Source organism: Bos mutus, chromosome 1 (genome assembly GCF_027580195.1).
Source record: "Bos mutus isolate GX-2022 chromosome 1, NWIPB_WYAK_1.1, whole genome shotgun sequence".
Lineage (NCBI taxonomy): Eukaryota > Metazoa > Chordata > Mammalia > Artiodactyla > Bovidae > Bos > Bos mutus.
In genome coordinates, this window is record NC_091617.1 from 23,821,146 (window position 1) to 23,837,343 (window position 16,198).

A 16,198-nucleotide genomic window follows, 5' to 3' on the forward strand; every position below is an offset into this window, starting at 1 on the left:
AGTTATGTAATCTTAAAGAACGGGAGGAATTCTGGGTAAAGGACTTTACTGAATGGTGCTATTGTTGAAATTCTTCAGAGTTCAAATATTAGGATTGTAGCCATGTACACCGGGTTCTAAAAATTAGAGTTCATTGTAGTTTTTTTCTTGGTCTTCAGTTTTCTAGTATTAAGCAAGTAGTTATACTGGAAACAAATGATTAGAAAAGTCATGGAATAAACCTGATGTTTTCTCCTCATCAGGAGCGAGTTTTGCTATGAAGATGATGTCCTTGTGAAAACTCTCTGTTACATACTGTCCTGTTTTTCACTTTCTTCTTTCTCTCTACAATTACCCCAAATTTAAACCTGAACTTTCTTAGCTTTTTTACCCCGTCCCTATATTTTCTAATGGAGTTACTGGTACCTTGGTCTCAGTGGTTTTGCCTGTACCATTTTACTGGTCTTCCAATTAAACAACCTGCTTTATTGACTAATCTGTCTCCTTCACAAACTATAGACTACATTCATTAAAGGGGTAAAGATTCCAAAATTTTTTCTTTGCATTTATCACTGCTTAGCTTAAAAACAGCCAGAATAAAATCCTCAGTTTGGTTTCTCAGGCCTTTCTAAGACTGAGAAGACGGGCCTGATACAAATCAATTTTTTGTACCCAATGATGTTTATACAGTAGGGACTCTCCATTCCTCCTGCATTACTATGTATATTAGATATGTTTTTGCTTCTTATGCTTTGCTCAGTTAGCTCCTTTCTTTAGAATGTGTTCATCTCTCCACTTCTCTAAATACCACCCTTTCCTCCAAGTCTCCATAATATCCACCCCCTGCATAAAGCCTTTCACAGCTACCATAACACAAAGGGATCCCTTCTTCCTGAAGTCCTGTGACCCTTATGATGTATACTAAAATTTAAGTGCTTCTCTGCTCGGAGAGTACCTCTGTCATTGTTCTTACTACAGTCTTACAGAACTGTTGTTTTCATTTTGTTGTTGTTTTCATCATGATCATGTTTTGTATTTTCTATTAGAGTGTAAGTACCTTCATGGCTGCAATGTAGATGCTCTTTATCTATGTATCTTTAGTGCCCACTTGTTGTTCAGTCACTCAGTCATGTCCATCTCTGTGACCCCTTGGACTGCAGTATGCCAGGTTTCCCTGTCCTTCACTATCTCTCAGGGATTGCTCATACTCATGTCCATTGAGTCAGTGATGCCATCCAACCATCTCGTCCTCTGTCATACCCTTCTCCACCTGCCTTCAATCTTTCCCAGCATCAAGGTCTTTTCCAATGAAACCATCTTCACATCAGGTGGCCAAAGTATTGGAGCTTCAGTTTTAGCATCAGTCCTTCTAGTGAATATCAGGACTGATTTCCTTTAGGATTGACTTCTTTGATCTCCTTGCAGTCCAAGGGACACTCAAGAGTCTTCTCCAACACCACAGTTCAAAAGCATCAATTCTTCAGCGCTCAGCCTTCTTTATGGTCCAACTCTCACATCCATACATGACTACTGGAAAAACCATAGCTTTGACTAGACATAACTTTGTTGGCAAAGTAATGTCTCTGCTTTTTAATATGCGGTCTAGGTTGGTCATAGCTTTTCATCCAAGAAGCAAGTGTCTTTTAATTTCGTGGCTGCAGTCACCATCTGCAGTGATTCTGGAGCCCAGGAAAATAGTCTGTCATTGTTTCCATTGTTATTTGCCATGAAGTGATGGGACCAGATGCCATGATCTTAGTTTTTTGAATGTTCAGTTTTAAGCCCGTTTTTCACTCTCCTCTTTCACCTTCATTTAAAGGCTCTCTAGTTCCTTTTTGCTTTCTGCCATGAGGATGGTGTCATCTGCATACCTGAGGTTATTGATATGTCAATATTTTGAACACTTTTCAGTTTCTAGTGCCCAGTAGAGGAACATAATAATTGCCAAATGCTTATTAATCTAAGTGAAATGAATTAGTCAACCACTCTCATGTGTTTTTGTATATTGTTAGTTATCTCTGTATGTAATTCCCATACCTTCAATTTGATGTTTTCAGCACTTCAGCTCCTCAAATCTAGAATATAAGCACTCTAAGCATTTGAGAATATCATATTCTATGCCTTCTGGTATCCCTGTGCACAATGTCTTGCAAATATTGTAAGAGCAATTCATGTTTGTCAATAGATTGATGCCACAGGAAGTAGATATTTGAGTAATGCAATGACTTTTTTTCAATCTTCATTCAAAACACAAAACCATGTGAGGATACCATGTTTATTTATTAAAAACTTTAGAATACCATTAAAAATCTACTTTTTCTTTGCAAGTGTATGGACTGCAAGATTTGCCATGTACATTTAAAGTGTGTCTACTAATACATTTACTTCTTTCCTCACATTTGATAGAGTGCTCTTTTTTTTCCCATTGTATTTTGAGAAATACTTAAAAATAAATCAACATCTGTAGCCTCGGTCTCGCACTGAGCAGTCCGCCTCGTACCAGATTTTCCCTTTGATGTATTTTTCTTTGTCAACAGTTTATATTTACACACTTTCTTTCCTTTTAAATTATAGCTCCTCCACAGTTTGTGGTTAGGCCAAGAGATCAGATTGTTGCTCAAGGTCGAACAGTGACATTTCCCTGTGAAACTAAAGGAAACCCACAGCCAGCAGTTTTTTGGCAAAAAGAAGGCAGCCAGGTGAGTGCAAGCTTTGACTGCTTTTCTGAAACCTCTGAACTCCCCCGTCTCTGGTGGTCCTCAAAGTCTGTCTTGCCTTTCTTGTTTTCAATGTTGAATGTATTTTATTTCTAAAAAAGAGACCAGTTGATTCTAAAAATAAGAAAGAATCAGATGTTTTATTTTTTTTAGTGTTAATTTTTGAGTGTTTTTGAGTGTTAATTTTTAAAATTTTTTTTGAGTGTTAATTTAAAAAAATTTTTATTATACGTAGTAGAGATACAATACAGTGTGACTAAATTACCTGAAAAAGTCTAACCTGCAGCTGTTTAAAATCTCTTAACAGAAGGATAAGTTTGCTTTCTTGCATTGAGCAAGAAATTTGCTTTCTTAATTTAGTTAGTGTATCTATAAAGCACTTAGAACATCCTGGGTACATGTAAACATTCAAAAATATTTCTGTTATTAATTAGTCTAGAAACCAGTTTCAGCCCCCTTTCATAAACAGATAGTATAAATACCTTTCCTTTATCATTAATTTAAACATGCTTCCATTTAAGAGTAGTAGAAATATTTTCTTCCATCACCCCTCTGGATTCCCTCATAGTGGAATTAGACAGGAAATAATACATTAAATAGCAGAAAAAAGCAATACCTGTCTGATCTTTGCTGTGTCCTGACTTGTCCTCTCGGGCCCTCTCTGGGCAGCATGATCTCTCAGACTCTGCTAGAAGCAAATTGAATTGAATGTACCACTTTTCTCATTTAGAACTTGGTCCAGGCTTAGGCAAGCTCAAGCCTCTAGGTTCTGAAGCAATGAGTGGAACTTCCCCTTAAACCAGAATAGAAATTGAGTTCTTTGTCTAAGAATTTAATCTGTCCGTTCCCAAGGGAATTCTAGGGAACTCCTTAGAGATATTTTCGTTCTAGACTCTCCAGAGCCGTGTAGGTCTTAGGAAGGGACCCACTGGTGTTGCTCCTTAGCACCCTCTGTTGTTACTCCAAGTTTTAGATGAATTTCCTGGACAAATAGAAAACGATGACTAAAAGACTCAAGCAGTCTAAAAACTTTGCCAGAGATAGAAAACGCTTTAGACAAAATTAAGAGAACCTGTTGATCAAAACTCACATAAGACCGTCTTGGAGGAGGTTCCTCTCAGGAGGTCCCCATCAGCCATTGTCATTTTTCGTTCTTCCAGATTCCCATACAGCTCACTCCACGCCAGCAGTTTTAGCCTCTCAGTATGGATGGGCAACTTATATTTCTCCCTTTCTGCAGTGCTTTGTGTTGGACTCACTTCCCCCATAATTTGTGGGATGTAAAGACAGTGGTAGGAAGGATAAGGTAAAGTTCTGGCCACTGCCTCATCCCACATCAGGATGGTTCCAAGAATTAATTGCCATTATTTTTTATCAGTTAGTAATGATACAATTGGGCTCCCCTGACAGCTCAGTCCGTAAAGAATCTGCCTGCAATGCAGGAGACCCCGGTTCAATTCCTGGTTGGGAAGATCCGCTGGAGAAGGAATAGGCTACCCATTCCAGTATTCTTGGACTTCCCTCGTGGCTCAACTGGTAAAGAATCCGCCTGTAATGAGGGAAACCTGGGTTCAATCTCTGGGTTGGGAAGATCCCCTGGAAAAGGGAAAGGCTACCCACTCCAGTATTCTGGCCTGGAGAATTCCGTGGACTGTACAGTTCATGGGGTTGCAAAGAGTTGGACACTACTGAGCGACTTTCAACTTTCACTTTCACTTTCAGTGATACAATTGGGCTTCCCTGGTGGCTCAGATGGTAAAGAATCTTCCTGCAATGTGGGAGACCCGAATTCAATCCCTGAGTTGGGAAGATCTCCTGGAAAAGGGAATGGCTACCCACTCCACCAGTATTCTTGGCTGGAGAATTCCATGAACTGAGGAGCCTGGCAGGCTACAGTCCATGGGGTCACAAAGAGTTGGCCATAACTGAGCAACTAACACACTCACAACTTTACAATAGATTTCTCCTCTTAGAGTTCCTTGATTCTTAAAAATCACTTTCGGATGAAAACATCCCAAACTCTAAAGTGAGTGTAAAGCAACATGATACACTTATAACACACTTGAATATGTACACACACACATACACACAGACATATACCCTGAAAAAAGGAAAGAATTCTAAAGGCATTTCCCTCCTTATGATTTTATAATCTTTGTAGCACAGCTTAACTTTACTGAGGCTTAGTTTTTAATCCAAAATATGAAGATAAGGTATCTTAATTCACATAAGTTTTGAAGATTATGTGATTGTTTATATGTCAAAGTGCTTTACACATTTTGAAGATTAGAAATTGGAAAAATGCAGAATGCACCTGCCTTGCCTTGTTCTTGGCTGAAGTGGCGAGTTTATGTTCTGCTCAGGCCGGGCTGCTTGGGCTCCCTCTGCCTAGGTACAGAGGCTCAGTACCACTCTGGTCGCCACTGTCCCTAGACCCACCCCATGCCTGAGAAGGCTGGGAGCCTTGAACCTGGAGAGACCTGAGTTTCTACTTCATGCCTGTATCCCCTTCCCCTCACCCACTCTGGGGGCTGTGGGGTCCACAGAAGTTACTCCCTCAAGCCACTGATAGTGAATATATATTCATGAGCATATTATTTATAAATGATGCAAATATAATGATCTCAAGCCATTTGATTGTTGCACATTCACACTTTAAATCATGTAGTGAGTCAAATCTCATTGTATCTATTATCATGTAGATTCAGCTTTTTTGTGTGTAAATTACAGGCCCTCAAATGCTCCAGTTTTATGCACGCTATTGCATAAAATGTGTATTGGTCTTGTGGCCCAACAAACATGATATTTAAATATGCTACACTGTGTTTTAATTTTTTATACAAGTAATGATCAAATAGCATTAAAATATTTCTTTTGCTATTATTTGACAAAGTGGCATGTATTAATTCCAGAGATATTAATCTCTGGGAAAAAGAGATTTGATTTGATTATAATCTTAGATCTGGTTTTCTTCACCTATCTCCCTCACATCAGAGAGAGGGTTTGGGAAGGGAGGAAGGGGATAGAGAGGGGGAGAGAAAGGAGATTGTCAATGAGAACAGAAGAGAAATGCTTGAGCAAATTGTAAATTTTCAAATCATGAATTAGAACATTAGGAAAAATAAATTGGTCTTACTGTCCGCAGTATCCAATTTTTACAGTGATCTATGACTATCCATCAGTAGAGAGAGTTAAGAGCCTGGACTTAATGGTCCATATTCCTCAATATGTGCTGATAATGCCAATTAGCACTAATAGGATACCCAGGCACCTCAAGCAAGAGGAGCTCTGTAGAATTCCTGGTTTTTGCTTGTAATCCATTTCCTTTTGCCTATGTCTTACAAGCAGGGAATAAAGATGATGGGTTAACCTCAATCATATGCCATTTTCCATGTCAACGAATCATTTAGAAGGTGGACTGATAATACATTGTAAAGGAAGAGATCCCGGAGAGAATTAAGCCCATCTGATGTATTAGTGCTATGTAAATTAGTATTCTAATGGCTAATTGTAGGAAAGTGCAGACTTTGAGTTATTGTATCATTTTCAAGTGGCTTTAAAATTTAGACCCTTCTCCTTCAGATGGTTTATTTCACTAATATATTTGAACTCCACAGGAGAATTAGCTTCTTCTCAAATTATGCTTTATGTGTTTGAAAAAGTCTAGCCTTATATATTAATAGTAAATAATACAAATTTTATGGGAGGGCAATAGCCTTTTGAAATTATATTCCTGACATGCTAGCAAATACCACTTCTTTTTGAAAGGGTTTAATAACATGGTAATGTTTATGTAAAGTGGGCTTATAGTGTCACACTCGAATCTAATAAAGTGGACATCCATCAAGTTGCAATAAAGAGAAGAGCTTCTAATTAAAGTAGGACATCGTTCGCAGGATTAAAGTCATTTAGTGTAATTGAAAAGTGTTAATACCCCATTTTATCCTCTTCCATTGGTATTCCTTCAAGGGTAAAAACATTTTAAGGTGAAAATGTGTCTTATGCCTTTAATTGAATGTTATTACCTCCTGATTGTAACGTATTGGAACTGTTTAATTACAAACCTGGAAAATTAATTACTATATGGAGAAACAGATCCCAGAGGGTTATAATGTTCTTTTTTTGGTAAGTAAATACAACATAAAAATTGATACATCCTTATGTATAATCCAACTTGGAAGCATGTCTCAATATGATTTATTATACCCAAATGTTTTTCTTAATTGAACCACAATAAAGCAGCATAGGTCATCCAAGTTAACATTACTGCTTTCTTATAAGAACTTTTACAAATGTGTGATTTAGCTGTTTGTCATAATACAAGATATATAGTAAACTAGAGAACTTCTTATTTTTAAAAAGAGTAATGTTAAAAAATTCTTTAGCATCACATGCATGCTTCAGAAACATCCCACATCTTCCTTACATTTTCAGTGGTTTGGTTAATCTTGCTTAGATGGTAGCATTTATTAGCATTTATACCTAGCTCCTTTCAAAGCTGTTACAACCTGCAGAATTCTTACAGCAGAAGTAGATTCAGCTGTCTGTCTGTCAGTCCAGTCACATTTTTGAACACCTTTAGAAGAAATTCAGTGAATTACATCAAATAGCTAAAAAGATCAACAGAATATGCAGTTTATAAATCACATACATAGTCAGTGTTACATTCCAGATTCTCACAGTGTATTAAGTGTTGAATCAGGTAAGTGTTATTATGCCCGTTTTACAGATGGGGAAACCGTGTTTCAAAAATATTCGGTAACTCACAGAAAGTCAGGGAGGAAATAAACGGTCCGAATAAAGACCTAGATTTTTTAGATGATTGTTCCTTCAGCGAGGGCGTGAAATTTCCCGATGAAACTCACTCTGTGACATCTAAACATTTCAGCACTGTATTTTTAAATCTATGTATTTTCTTTTTTTCAACCACATTTCTCTAATTGCAATAGCTGTTGATTATAACTTTCCTAATGAGTGAGAAGAGAATATTGATAAAATTGTGTTTGTTTCCACAGAACCTGCTCTTCCCAAACCAACCCCAACAGCCCAACAGTAGGTGTTCTGTGTCACCAACTGGGGACCTTACCATTACCAACATTCAGCGTTCGGACGCGGGTTACTACATCTGTCAGGCCCTCACCGTGGCAGGAAGTATTTTAGCAAAAGCTCAGCTGGAAGTGACTGATGGTGCGATATTATTAGATTTGTTTTCTGAAAATAATTATCTTTATTTCAAAGGATGAAATTTTCTGATTTCTTAAATCATTAAAATGAATGCTTATCTTGTAAGTTTGAATCTAGATAAAATGACATTTTTCATGGTTTCTAATTCTCCCTGATCTATTTACACTATTTATTTTCCCCAGGAAGAACATCCAAAACAATCTATTTTATTCTAAAAACTATAGCGATGCATTATTTTAGTGAAATAGAAATAGGCACGCCATCTGTATACCTAATCTTTTGAAGACATGATTACTTTAAAGAATAGTGATAATTTTATTTTACTAGAGGAGAAAAGATACCGTCTTTATTATCAGGAAACAGAGATGACTTTTTAAGTTAGCTAATCACATCATCCTACCCCACCCCAAATTGTGATGGCTCTGAACATTTTTTTTACAACTTGTTGGAATTTTAATTTCTACATTGATTTTTACTTAAGTAAGCAATCACAAAGTCAAGATTGTTTTGCAAGAAGGTTGTGTCGAGGTTACAGAGTTATTGATTTTAACAGTAAAGAAATCTAACTTCAAGACCTAAACATACACACACACATACACACACGTAACTTATTATAAATAACTCTGACTCTAAATATTAACTTGCTGATGATATATTGGCTGATGACTTCACAACCCTGAATATTTATTGGAAGGACTGATGCTGAAGCTGAAACTCCAATACTTTGGCCATCTGATGCAAAGAACTGACTCATTGGAAAAGACCCTGATTCTAGGAAAGATTGAAGAGAAAAGAGAAGAGGGCAGCAGAGGACAAGAAGGTTTGGTAGCATCACCAACTTAATGGACAAGAATTTGAGCAAACTCTGGGAGATAGTGAAGGATAGTGAAGCCTGCCGTGTTGCCGTCCATGAGGTCATAAAGACTTGGATCTGATGTAGCAGCTAAATGGCAACACCAATCCTATGATTTTTTAAAATTATACTTTCACTAAGTTAAACTAATCAAATACCTTGCAAGCTATGAATTGGAGAAGGAAATGGCAACCCGTTCTAGTGCTCTTGCCTGGAGAATTCCAAGGACAAGAGGAGCCTGGCGAGTTACAGTCCATGGGATCAGAGTCAGACACGACTGTATGACTAACTTTAAGCTATGAATGGATGCCAAAATTATTTTTTATTTGCATGTGTGTATTATACATCTTAACTGAAGCACCTAATTCATAGTGAAAGTTAAAAAATATATCTTCATGATCTGATTTTTTTTTTGCAAGGTCTTTTTTGTGACAGTTGACATGTAGGGAGTTTTAGATATTTTGTGAACCTCTGAGCATGAATTTAATCCATATTCTTGTATATTTTAGATTAACAATTCTCTCTTGCTGTATTATATTTGTGAGGTGTCTAATTCCCCCTCCCTTCTTTCTTCTCCCTGGATGCTGGCATCTGAGATCCAAGAGCTTGGGCTGTGACCTCTCTGATTCTCTTCTTTCTCTGCTGAGCTTTCATACAATTCAAATTTACATGTAGATTAAAAGGTCACTTAAAATTAATAGAAAGGCAATATTTTTTAATGTCTGTCCATGCAATTGCCTGATTCAGCACCATGTCAGGAATGGGAATAAATAGAACAGACAAACATTAGCTGCGGGGATATTGAGTCATTAACAGTCACACCTGCTGATATGGCAGAGATTTACTGCTATGGAACTGAAAGATGTCAGGTTCACGGGTAACAGTGCCAAGAAATTCTTCCTTTAGATGGGTAAGTTTGACCCTTCAAATATCCATATTTCTTAAAAAATAAAATATATTTATTAATCTTTTTAAGTTCCTATGTTTCCTACTAGAATAAATATATTAATGATTATATTAATAAAATATTATTTTAATATATAATCAATATTTATAAATATTTTATATAGCTATAAATAATATATAAATATATAATTAATATTTATAGTTTATTTGTTTTTCTTCTACTAGAAAAAATGTCTAGAAACATATACTTGGAAAATAAGATATTTTGGCAAGACTTTTTTTCTATGCTACTATATAACACTCCAAATATAATGCTTAAGAGCTCTACTGTAGTCTAGGTGCTCATGATATTTTAAAAGAGGCAGGCTTGTAAATGTTTTTAAATGAAGAAGTTGTTATGCAGAAGGCAAACCATATTTGTAGAAAACAAAATTGATATAGAAGAGCCAGTTGATGTGACTGCTGTGGATCATGAAACAAGTAGATATTCAAAATTATGCCTGATATAATGAAAAGGAAGGGCTTTCCAGGTGACTCAGTGATAAAGGATCTGCCTGTCAATGCAGCAGATATGGGTTTGATCCCTGGGTTGGGAAGATCCCCTGGAGGAGGAAATGACAGCCCACTTCAGTATCCTTGTCTGGGAAATCCAATGGACAAAGGAGCCTGGCAGGCTGCAGTCCATGGAGTCACAGAGTCAGACATGACTTAGCGACTAAAGAACAATGAAACGGAAAGTTTGTTTTGAGAAATTATGTTTGTTGGTGACACAATATTTCAAATTGGTAGTAATTATAGCTTTGTTTCTGTGGTCAGACTTCAAATGAGTGATAAGGAAATTGGATGACTTTTTATTGGTCTGGAGCATAGCTGCTTTACACTGTGTCAGTTTCCGCTGTAGAGCAGCATCAGCAATATGTATATGTATATCCCCTCTTTTTTGGATTTCCTTCCCATTGAGGTCACCACAGAGCACGGAGTAGAGTTCTCTGTGCTATACAGTAGGTTCTCATTAGATATCTATTTTATACATAGTATCATAGTGTATATATGTCAGTCCCAATCTCCCAGTTCATCCCATCCCACCCTGAATTGAAATGGCTCTAAACATTTTGTTACAGCTTGTTTGAATTTTAATTTCTGCTTTGATTTCTACTTGAATAAGCAATCACAAAGGCAAATCATTTTGCAAGAACGTTGCATGTAGGTTACACAGTTGTTGATTTTGACATTAAAGAAATCTAACTTTGAGATCTAAACACACACACACAGCCCTTATTATATATAACTCTGTCTCTAAATATTAACTTGCTGATGACATATTAGCTGATGACTTCTGCCTTTATTCATAGTTTTGAATTATTCAGATTAGTTAACAGTTTAATAATATGTATGCCATCATCTTCATTTTGAACATGTTGTTTGGTATGATCTAGGGTGATTTAGAGCCAAATGAAGTTCCAGTGTAGAATGAAAACATATGTCTGTTCAGAAAAACAAGCAAAGCATCTATAGCAATGTTTTCTGTTGTTACATTTTTGTACTTACTTTCTTGGAAATATTTTTAACTCAAGTGTTCACATGAGAGGAGATGATTAATGGTGATGAAAGGTGCTATTGAGTGATAATTTTACTGATGTATAGATAGAGCTAAGATGTTTTAATACACTTGAATTTCAAAATATCCCTTTAAAATACCTTCTCATTAATTTGTTAACTCTATTCTTCATTTCTTTTCTTCTCCCCTTTTTTCTCTCAGAAAAGTAGAAAATTGCAATGAGAGTTGGGAGTAGAGCCAATAAAATCTATAAGGACTAGAGAGAAGAAATGTATTTATATATTATATTGACAACAGATGTCGCAATGATCTTGTATGAATGGTTTACTAAGGATTTATAATGCATAGTTAGAAAAAACCATGCAACTGTTCACAGGTCACTGGAAGCCCTAAATGTTCATTTAACCTCCGACCTTAGTGTCATGGAAACTTGTGGTCATCTTTCACCCATAACATCCTTGAAACTGAAAGTTCTTCCTGGCCAGGAGATTTTCAATTACTTTATTGATCAAATCCATTTACAAGACAATGAGCTACTCATTTGGGCAGTAAAAAAAAGAGAAAAAGAAACTAATCAGATGTCCTTTGCCTATATCTAATGATTTCACGGGTATGACAATAAAAGCAAGTTACAAGTTGCCTGAATTCTATATATTTATTTCATTTGATGCAAAGAAGTAACATTATATAAAATTTAATAAATAGCTTAATTTCTATTAATACTGACCCATTTATCTCACTGAATTTTAAAAATCATAATGTTTAGAGAATTAGCCTTCCATTTTTGACTTATAAATAAAATAAATTCCATGAAGCTTTCTACTTGAATAACTATTTGCACAATTATTGCCAGATATGTCAGAATTGGTATAATATTACACTTTCATGCTCGCTCTCATTTAATTTACTTCTGAAATGAAAAATTTGAACAAGAAAATCAGTGAACTAAACAGTTCTAATTTTTATTTGTGACGACTACACAGAGAATACTGTTTTCCTTAGGTTTTTACAAGATTTTCTATATATACACACATTTTAATACATATTTGGATGTAGTAGGTGTAGGTTGACTTTAAGTCCACTCTGTTTTAACATGCCAGGACACATATATCATAACCTCTTTTTTAAATCAAAATTGGTTGGCTTTCTCATGGTAGGCTCTGGAAGGGCTATTTTAATATTTTTCCCTAAAACTGTAAAGTCTAGCAATAAAAATGCATCTAGACTGAAAAATAAACAAACATATAAACTTGTATTTGTAGAAGCTGGTAGACAAAGGAAATTAGAGCATTAATAAGCAAAATTACTTTTTTTGATTATGTACATTATAATACAAGATGACTTTTTTGAGAAAAGACACTCTTCACAGTTGCTTAACAGTAATTCAAATTCACTATTTTTTCTTTCTGTGAAAGTTATGTATGTATTTAAATATTATATACATATAATAAAAAATATAATAAAGAGCAAATATATATAATTAAGCAAAACCTATGCAAAGTTTATAAAACTTTCTCTTCAGAAATCTTTCCTTGGACCTGGATATAAATTTCAATATGCCATGGTTTTCTAATGAGTTGTAGATAAAAACTTGCCTCTAATTGATTCCATATTTTCATCACACATTTAAATATTACTGTAGATTTTGATATGCTTCCTAAATCATTATATAATACTTCTAAAGGTCCTGATGATACTGCTAACAAATCAACATTTGATTTAAAAAGCACAGTGACCTAAGTTCATGAAATTATGGAAAATTTACTTGAATACAGGAATTGATATATATGTAAATGCAAATTTTTCATGAAAGTCCTATTTTTGTCTTGTCATATATATATTCTTAACTAGATTATTTTTTTGCTGAATTGTGCAAACTAATTAAATTATATCACCCAAATTATATTACCATAATTTAGAGCAATGAAGCAGTTTTGGAAATAAAGTATTTATAGTCTAATGTATTATCATGAAAAATATTATATCTATATAAATAAAACGTAACTGGTACTATGAAGGTAAATTGGCCATTTTATGAATGATTGTCATAAGCTCTCCACATTTTCATTTTCATTTTAATATGATTAACTCTTTCAATAATACTAAACATTTCTAAGATGTCAGAGCTCATCTTATCATCATCTTAGTTACAGGTAAGTCAGAGTAAATAGTAAATAATAATATGACTTCGGTAAAATATGTACAGATATATGTGTAGTATGTTTAGATGATAAATTTATACTGGGTATAGAATATACAGAAAAAAGTATAAGTAATATGTATGACTTTGGGGCTTTAAGCTTACTTTTGCTATGACTAGTGATGATATAAAAATTTCTAAATTTCATAAAAGTTAAAATATTCTGAAAATGTCTTTGTGTTTTAGTTTTGACAGATAGACCTCCACCTATAATTCTACAAGGCCCAGCCAACCAGACGTTAGCAGTAGATGGCACAGCATTACTGAAATGTAAAGCTACTGGTGACCCTCTTCCTGTAATTAGCTGGTTAAAGGAGGGATTTACTTTTCTGGGTAGAGATCCGAGAGCAACTATACAAGAACAAGGAACCTTACAGATTAAGAACTTAAGGGTAAGTAATGTTGAGTTTGTATTTGGATCTTCCTCTCAACATAAGTATGTATATTCCTAGGGAATCACTCCATTGGGAAATTAAATCTTACATGCCTGTATCATCGCTGTACATTTGATTATAGACCATGTTATTTCTTATTTTACAAATGACAAACTGAAATCAGAGGGAAGTTCTAAATGAAATTAGAAGGAAGTGCATTGTCCTTACATTAATCATAAGTTCATAACAGACCTAAAAACTTTCTATTCTTCATTCAACCCCATATGTATGTGATCAATGAAACTAAAAAGGTTAAGCACATAAAGTTAATGATAGTAATGGTATATTTAAAATAGTTTGAAAAAAATAAAATAATTTGAAAGGGACAGATGTGTCTGTTCTACTCTCATGAACAAGGGAATTTCTAAGGAAATGAGGATAAAGCAGTTCAGGCAAATACTTTATGGGAGAATAAGAAAGAGATGAGACTGGTGAGGACACAGGAAGCAGGTTTGGCTAGTTCATAAAAAATCTTATAGTTTAGGCAAAGTTGCCGTGCAGTTTAGATTTAAATCTGTGGATAGCAGCAAGCCATTGCTGATCTTTTGGTGGAAAATGATAGACAATGATCGTTCCTGCCAACTTACCAAATTAGACTTGTTTTCGGAGCTACTCAAAATAAAGTTTATTTCTGAATATTGTATTAGCTATCTACTATGTGTAACAGTATTAGCAAATGCCTAGAGGCTTGAAGCAATGCATGTTTATGACTTATAGCTTCTGTTAGTTAGGAACCTGGGCATGATTTATCAAGGCCTTCTACCCTAGGGTCTCGGAAAGCTTTTGTCAGGTTTGTAGTCTCGTCTGAAAATTGACTGCGGGTTGGTTTGCTTTCAGACAAAATGGTTCTTAGCATTCACTTCCTAATGGCTTTCGAACTGGTGACCTCAGCTTCTTGCTTCTTGTTGACTGAAGGTTGCTTGTGGTTCCTTACCATGTGGATATCCCCAATAGTTGCTTCCTCAAAATCAACAAGGAAGACAGTCTTTTAGCAAACAGGATTACTACTCTATATAACAGTCACAAATGTGACATCTTGTCACCCATGCTGTATTCTGTTGGCCAGGAGTAAGTCAATAGGTCCCTTACACATTTGAGGTGAGTCAATACCAGAAGGATGTTGTCATGGGGACCACCTGCCCTATGCAAGTATATTCAATTCATTCAACCAAATATAGAAAGCCTCCCTTCCATATAGCAAGTACTGTGCTAAAGCTCAAGGCTATGTCAGAATCGTCATAAGACTGGGAATGAGGGCCTGACTTAGGGTGGTTGATGTGATAGTACATGAAGAAAAATTGATCAAAAATGATTCAGTGAAAAAACAGTTGGTAGAATCTGGTATCTAGGTATAAATTGGGAACCAAGGTGATTAAAAAAGAAACAAACAAAATGGTGTTGAATTTTCCCATTCAGAAGCCAGAGGAATAAGGTAAAATAGTTACTACATGTATTATCAAATGATCACCACAGGCAATATTTTTTACAATGTGAAGTATTTGAAATCACATGTTTATCAGATGTGTCAAATACAGATACCTAACAAAAAGGAAGAATAACTGTTTTTTAATGTGCAGATGCACGGACACAAGTCTTTAACTTGTTATTAAAGTGAATGTGTATAATTTTTATTTTAATTTTGAGACAGGCATTGCTCTAGGTAGACAAAATCCTGTCAAGTTTTATTTGAAAAAAAATTATATAGGTTTTTCACCTTTGTTTATTATAAACTAATTGTAAACCTTCCTTCGATAAAATGGGAGTCATTTAAAAATTAATGCCAACTTTCCTTGAGTAAACAATTTAACCACTTTCTTTGAGCCAAAGGCAGAATTTTTGGGGCCACAGATGATAATGCATTTCCACTGTATTAAAGGGTGTATTTGAACAGTCAAGACCCTCAGTCATGCTTAAAAGTAGTAATTAAAGGTGGGTGCTTGATGATGTCAAAGAAACTTTGAGCCTTCTGTCAGGCTCCTAAGTAGTCTTTCATAGATGCCTACGTCTGGGGGCTTGTCTTCAGCCAACTACACAAGGAGAAAAGTAGGTGAGAGTACCAGCACATTGTCTCTTTTTTAAAACACTTGGTTAAAAATAAAAGGAGAAGGATAGGAAAGATGCAAAGCACTCATGACCAGAAAATATATTACTTAAAGTTAAGGAATAAAAATGAATGTGTTATTGATGATGGTGAAATAAGACTGAGCTTTACTAATGATATTTAGGATTTTCATATCACTTCTGATAAAATTTCATAATGAAAATGTTATTTTTCTGTAAGATGACTGTCTTTAACGGGAAGTAAAATGTTTTACAGTACTTCACTAAAACAGTCAAAAGGTTTCTGTAGGTCATATTTCTTTGTGT

At 35.2% G+C, this 16,198-nt stretch overlaps 1 protein-coding gene across 9 annotated transcripts in view; it reads left to right on the plus strand.

Annotated features, from left to right (window-relative positions):
• Positions 1–16,198, plus strand: part of ROBO2 (roundabout guidance receptor 2) — a 665,412-nt gene that overhangs the window by 540,652 nt on the left and 108,562 nt on the right. For all 9 annotated transcript variants that reach the window (XM_070367751.1, XM_070367755.1, XM_070367758.1 and 6 more), the window contains 3 exons: positions 2,554–2,678; positions 7,712–7,883; positions 13,584–13,789. In XM_070367751.1, coding sequence (XP_070223852.1) covers positions 2,554–2,678; positions 7,712–7,883; positions 13,584–13,789 — 503 coding nt within the window. The remainder of the gene's footprint in view (positions 1–2,553; positions 2,679–7,711; positions 7,884–13,583; positions 13,790–16,198) is intronic.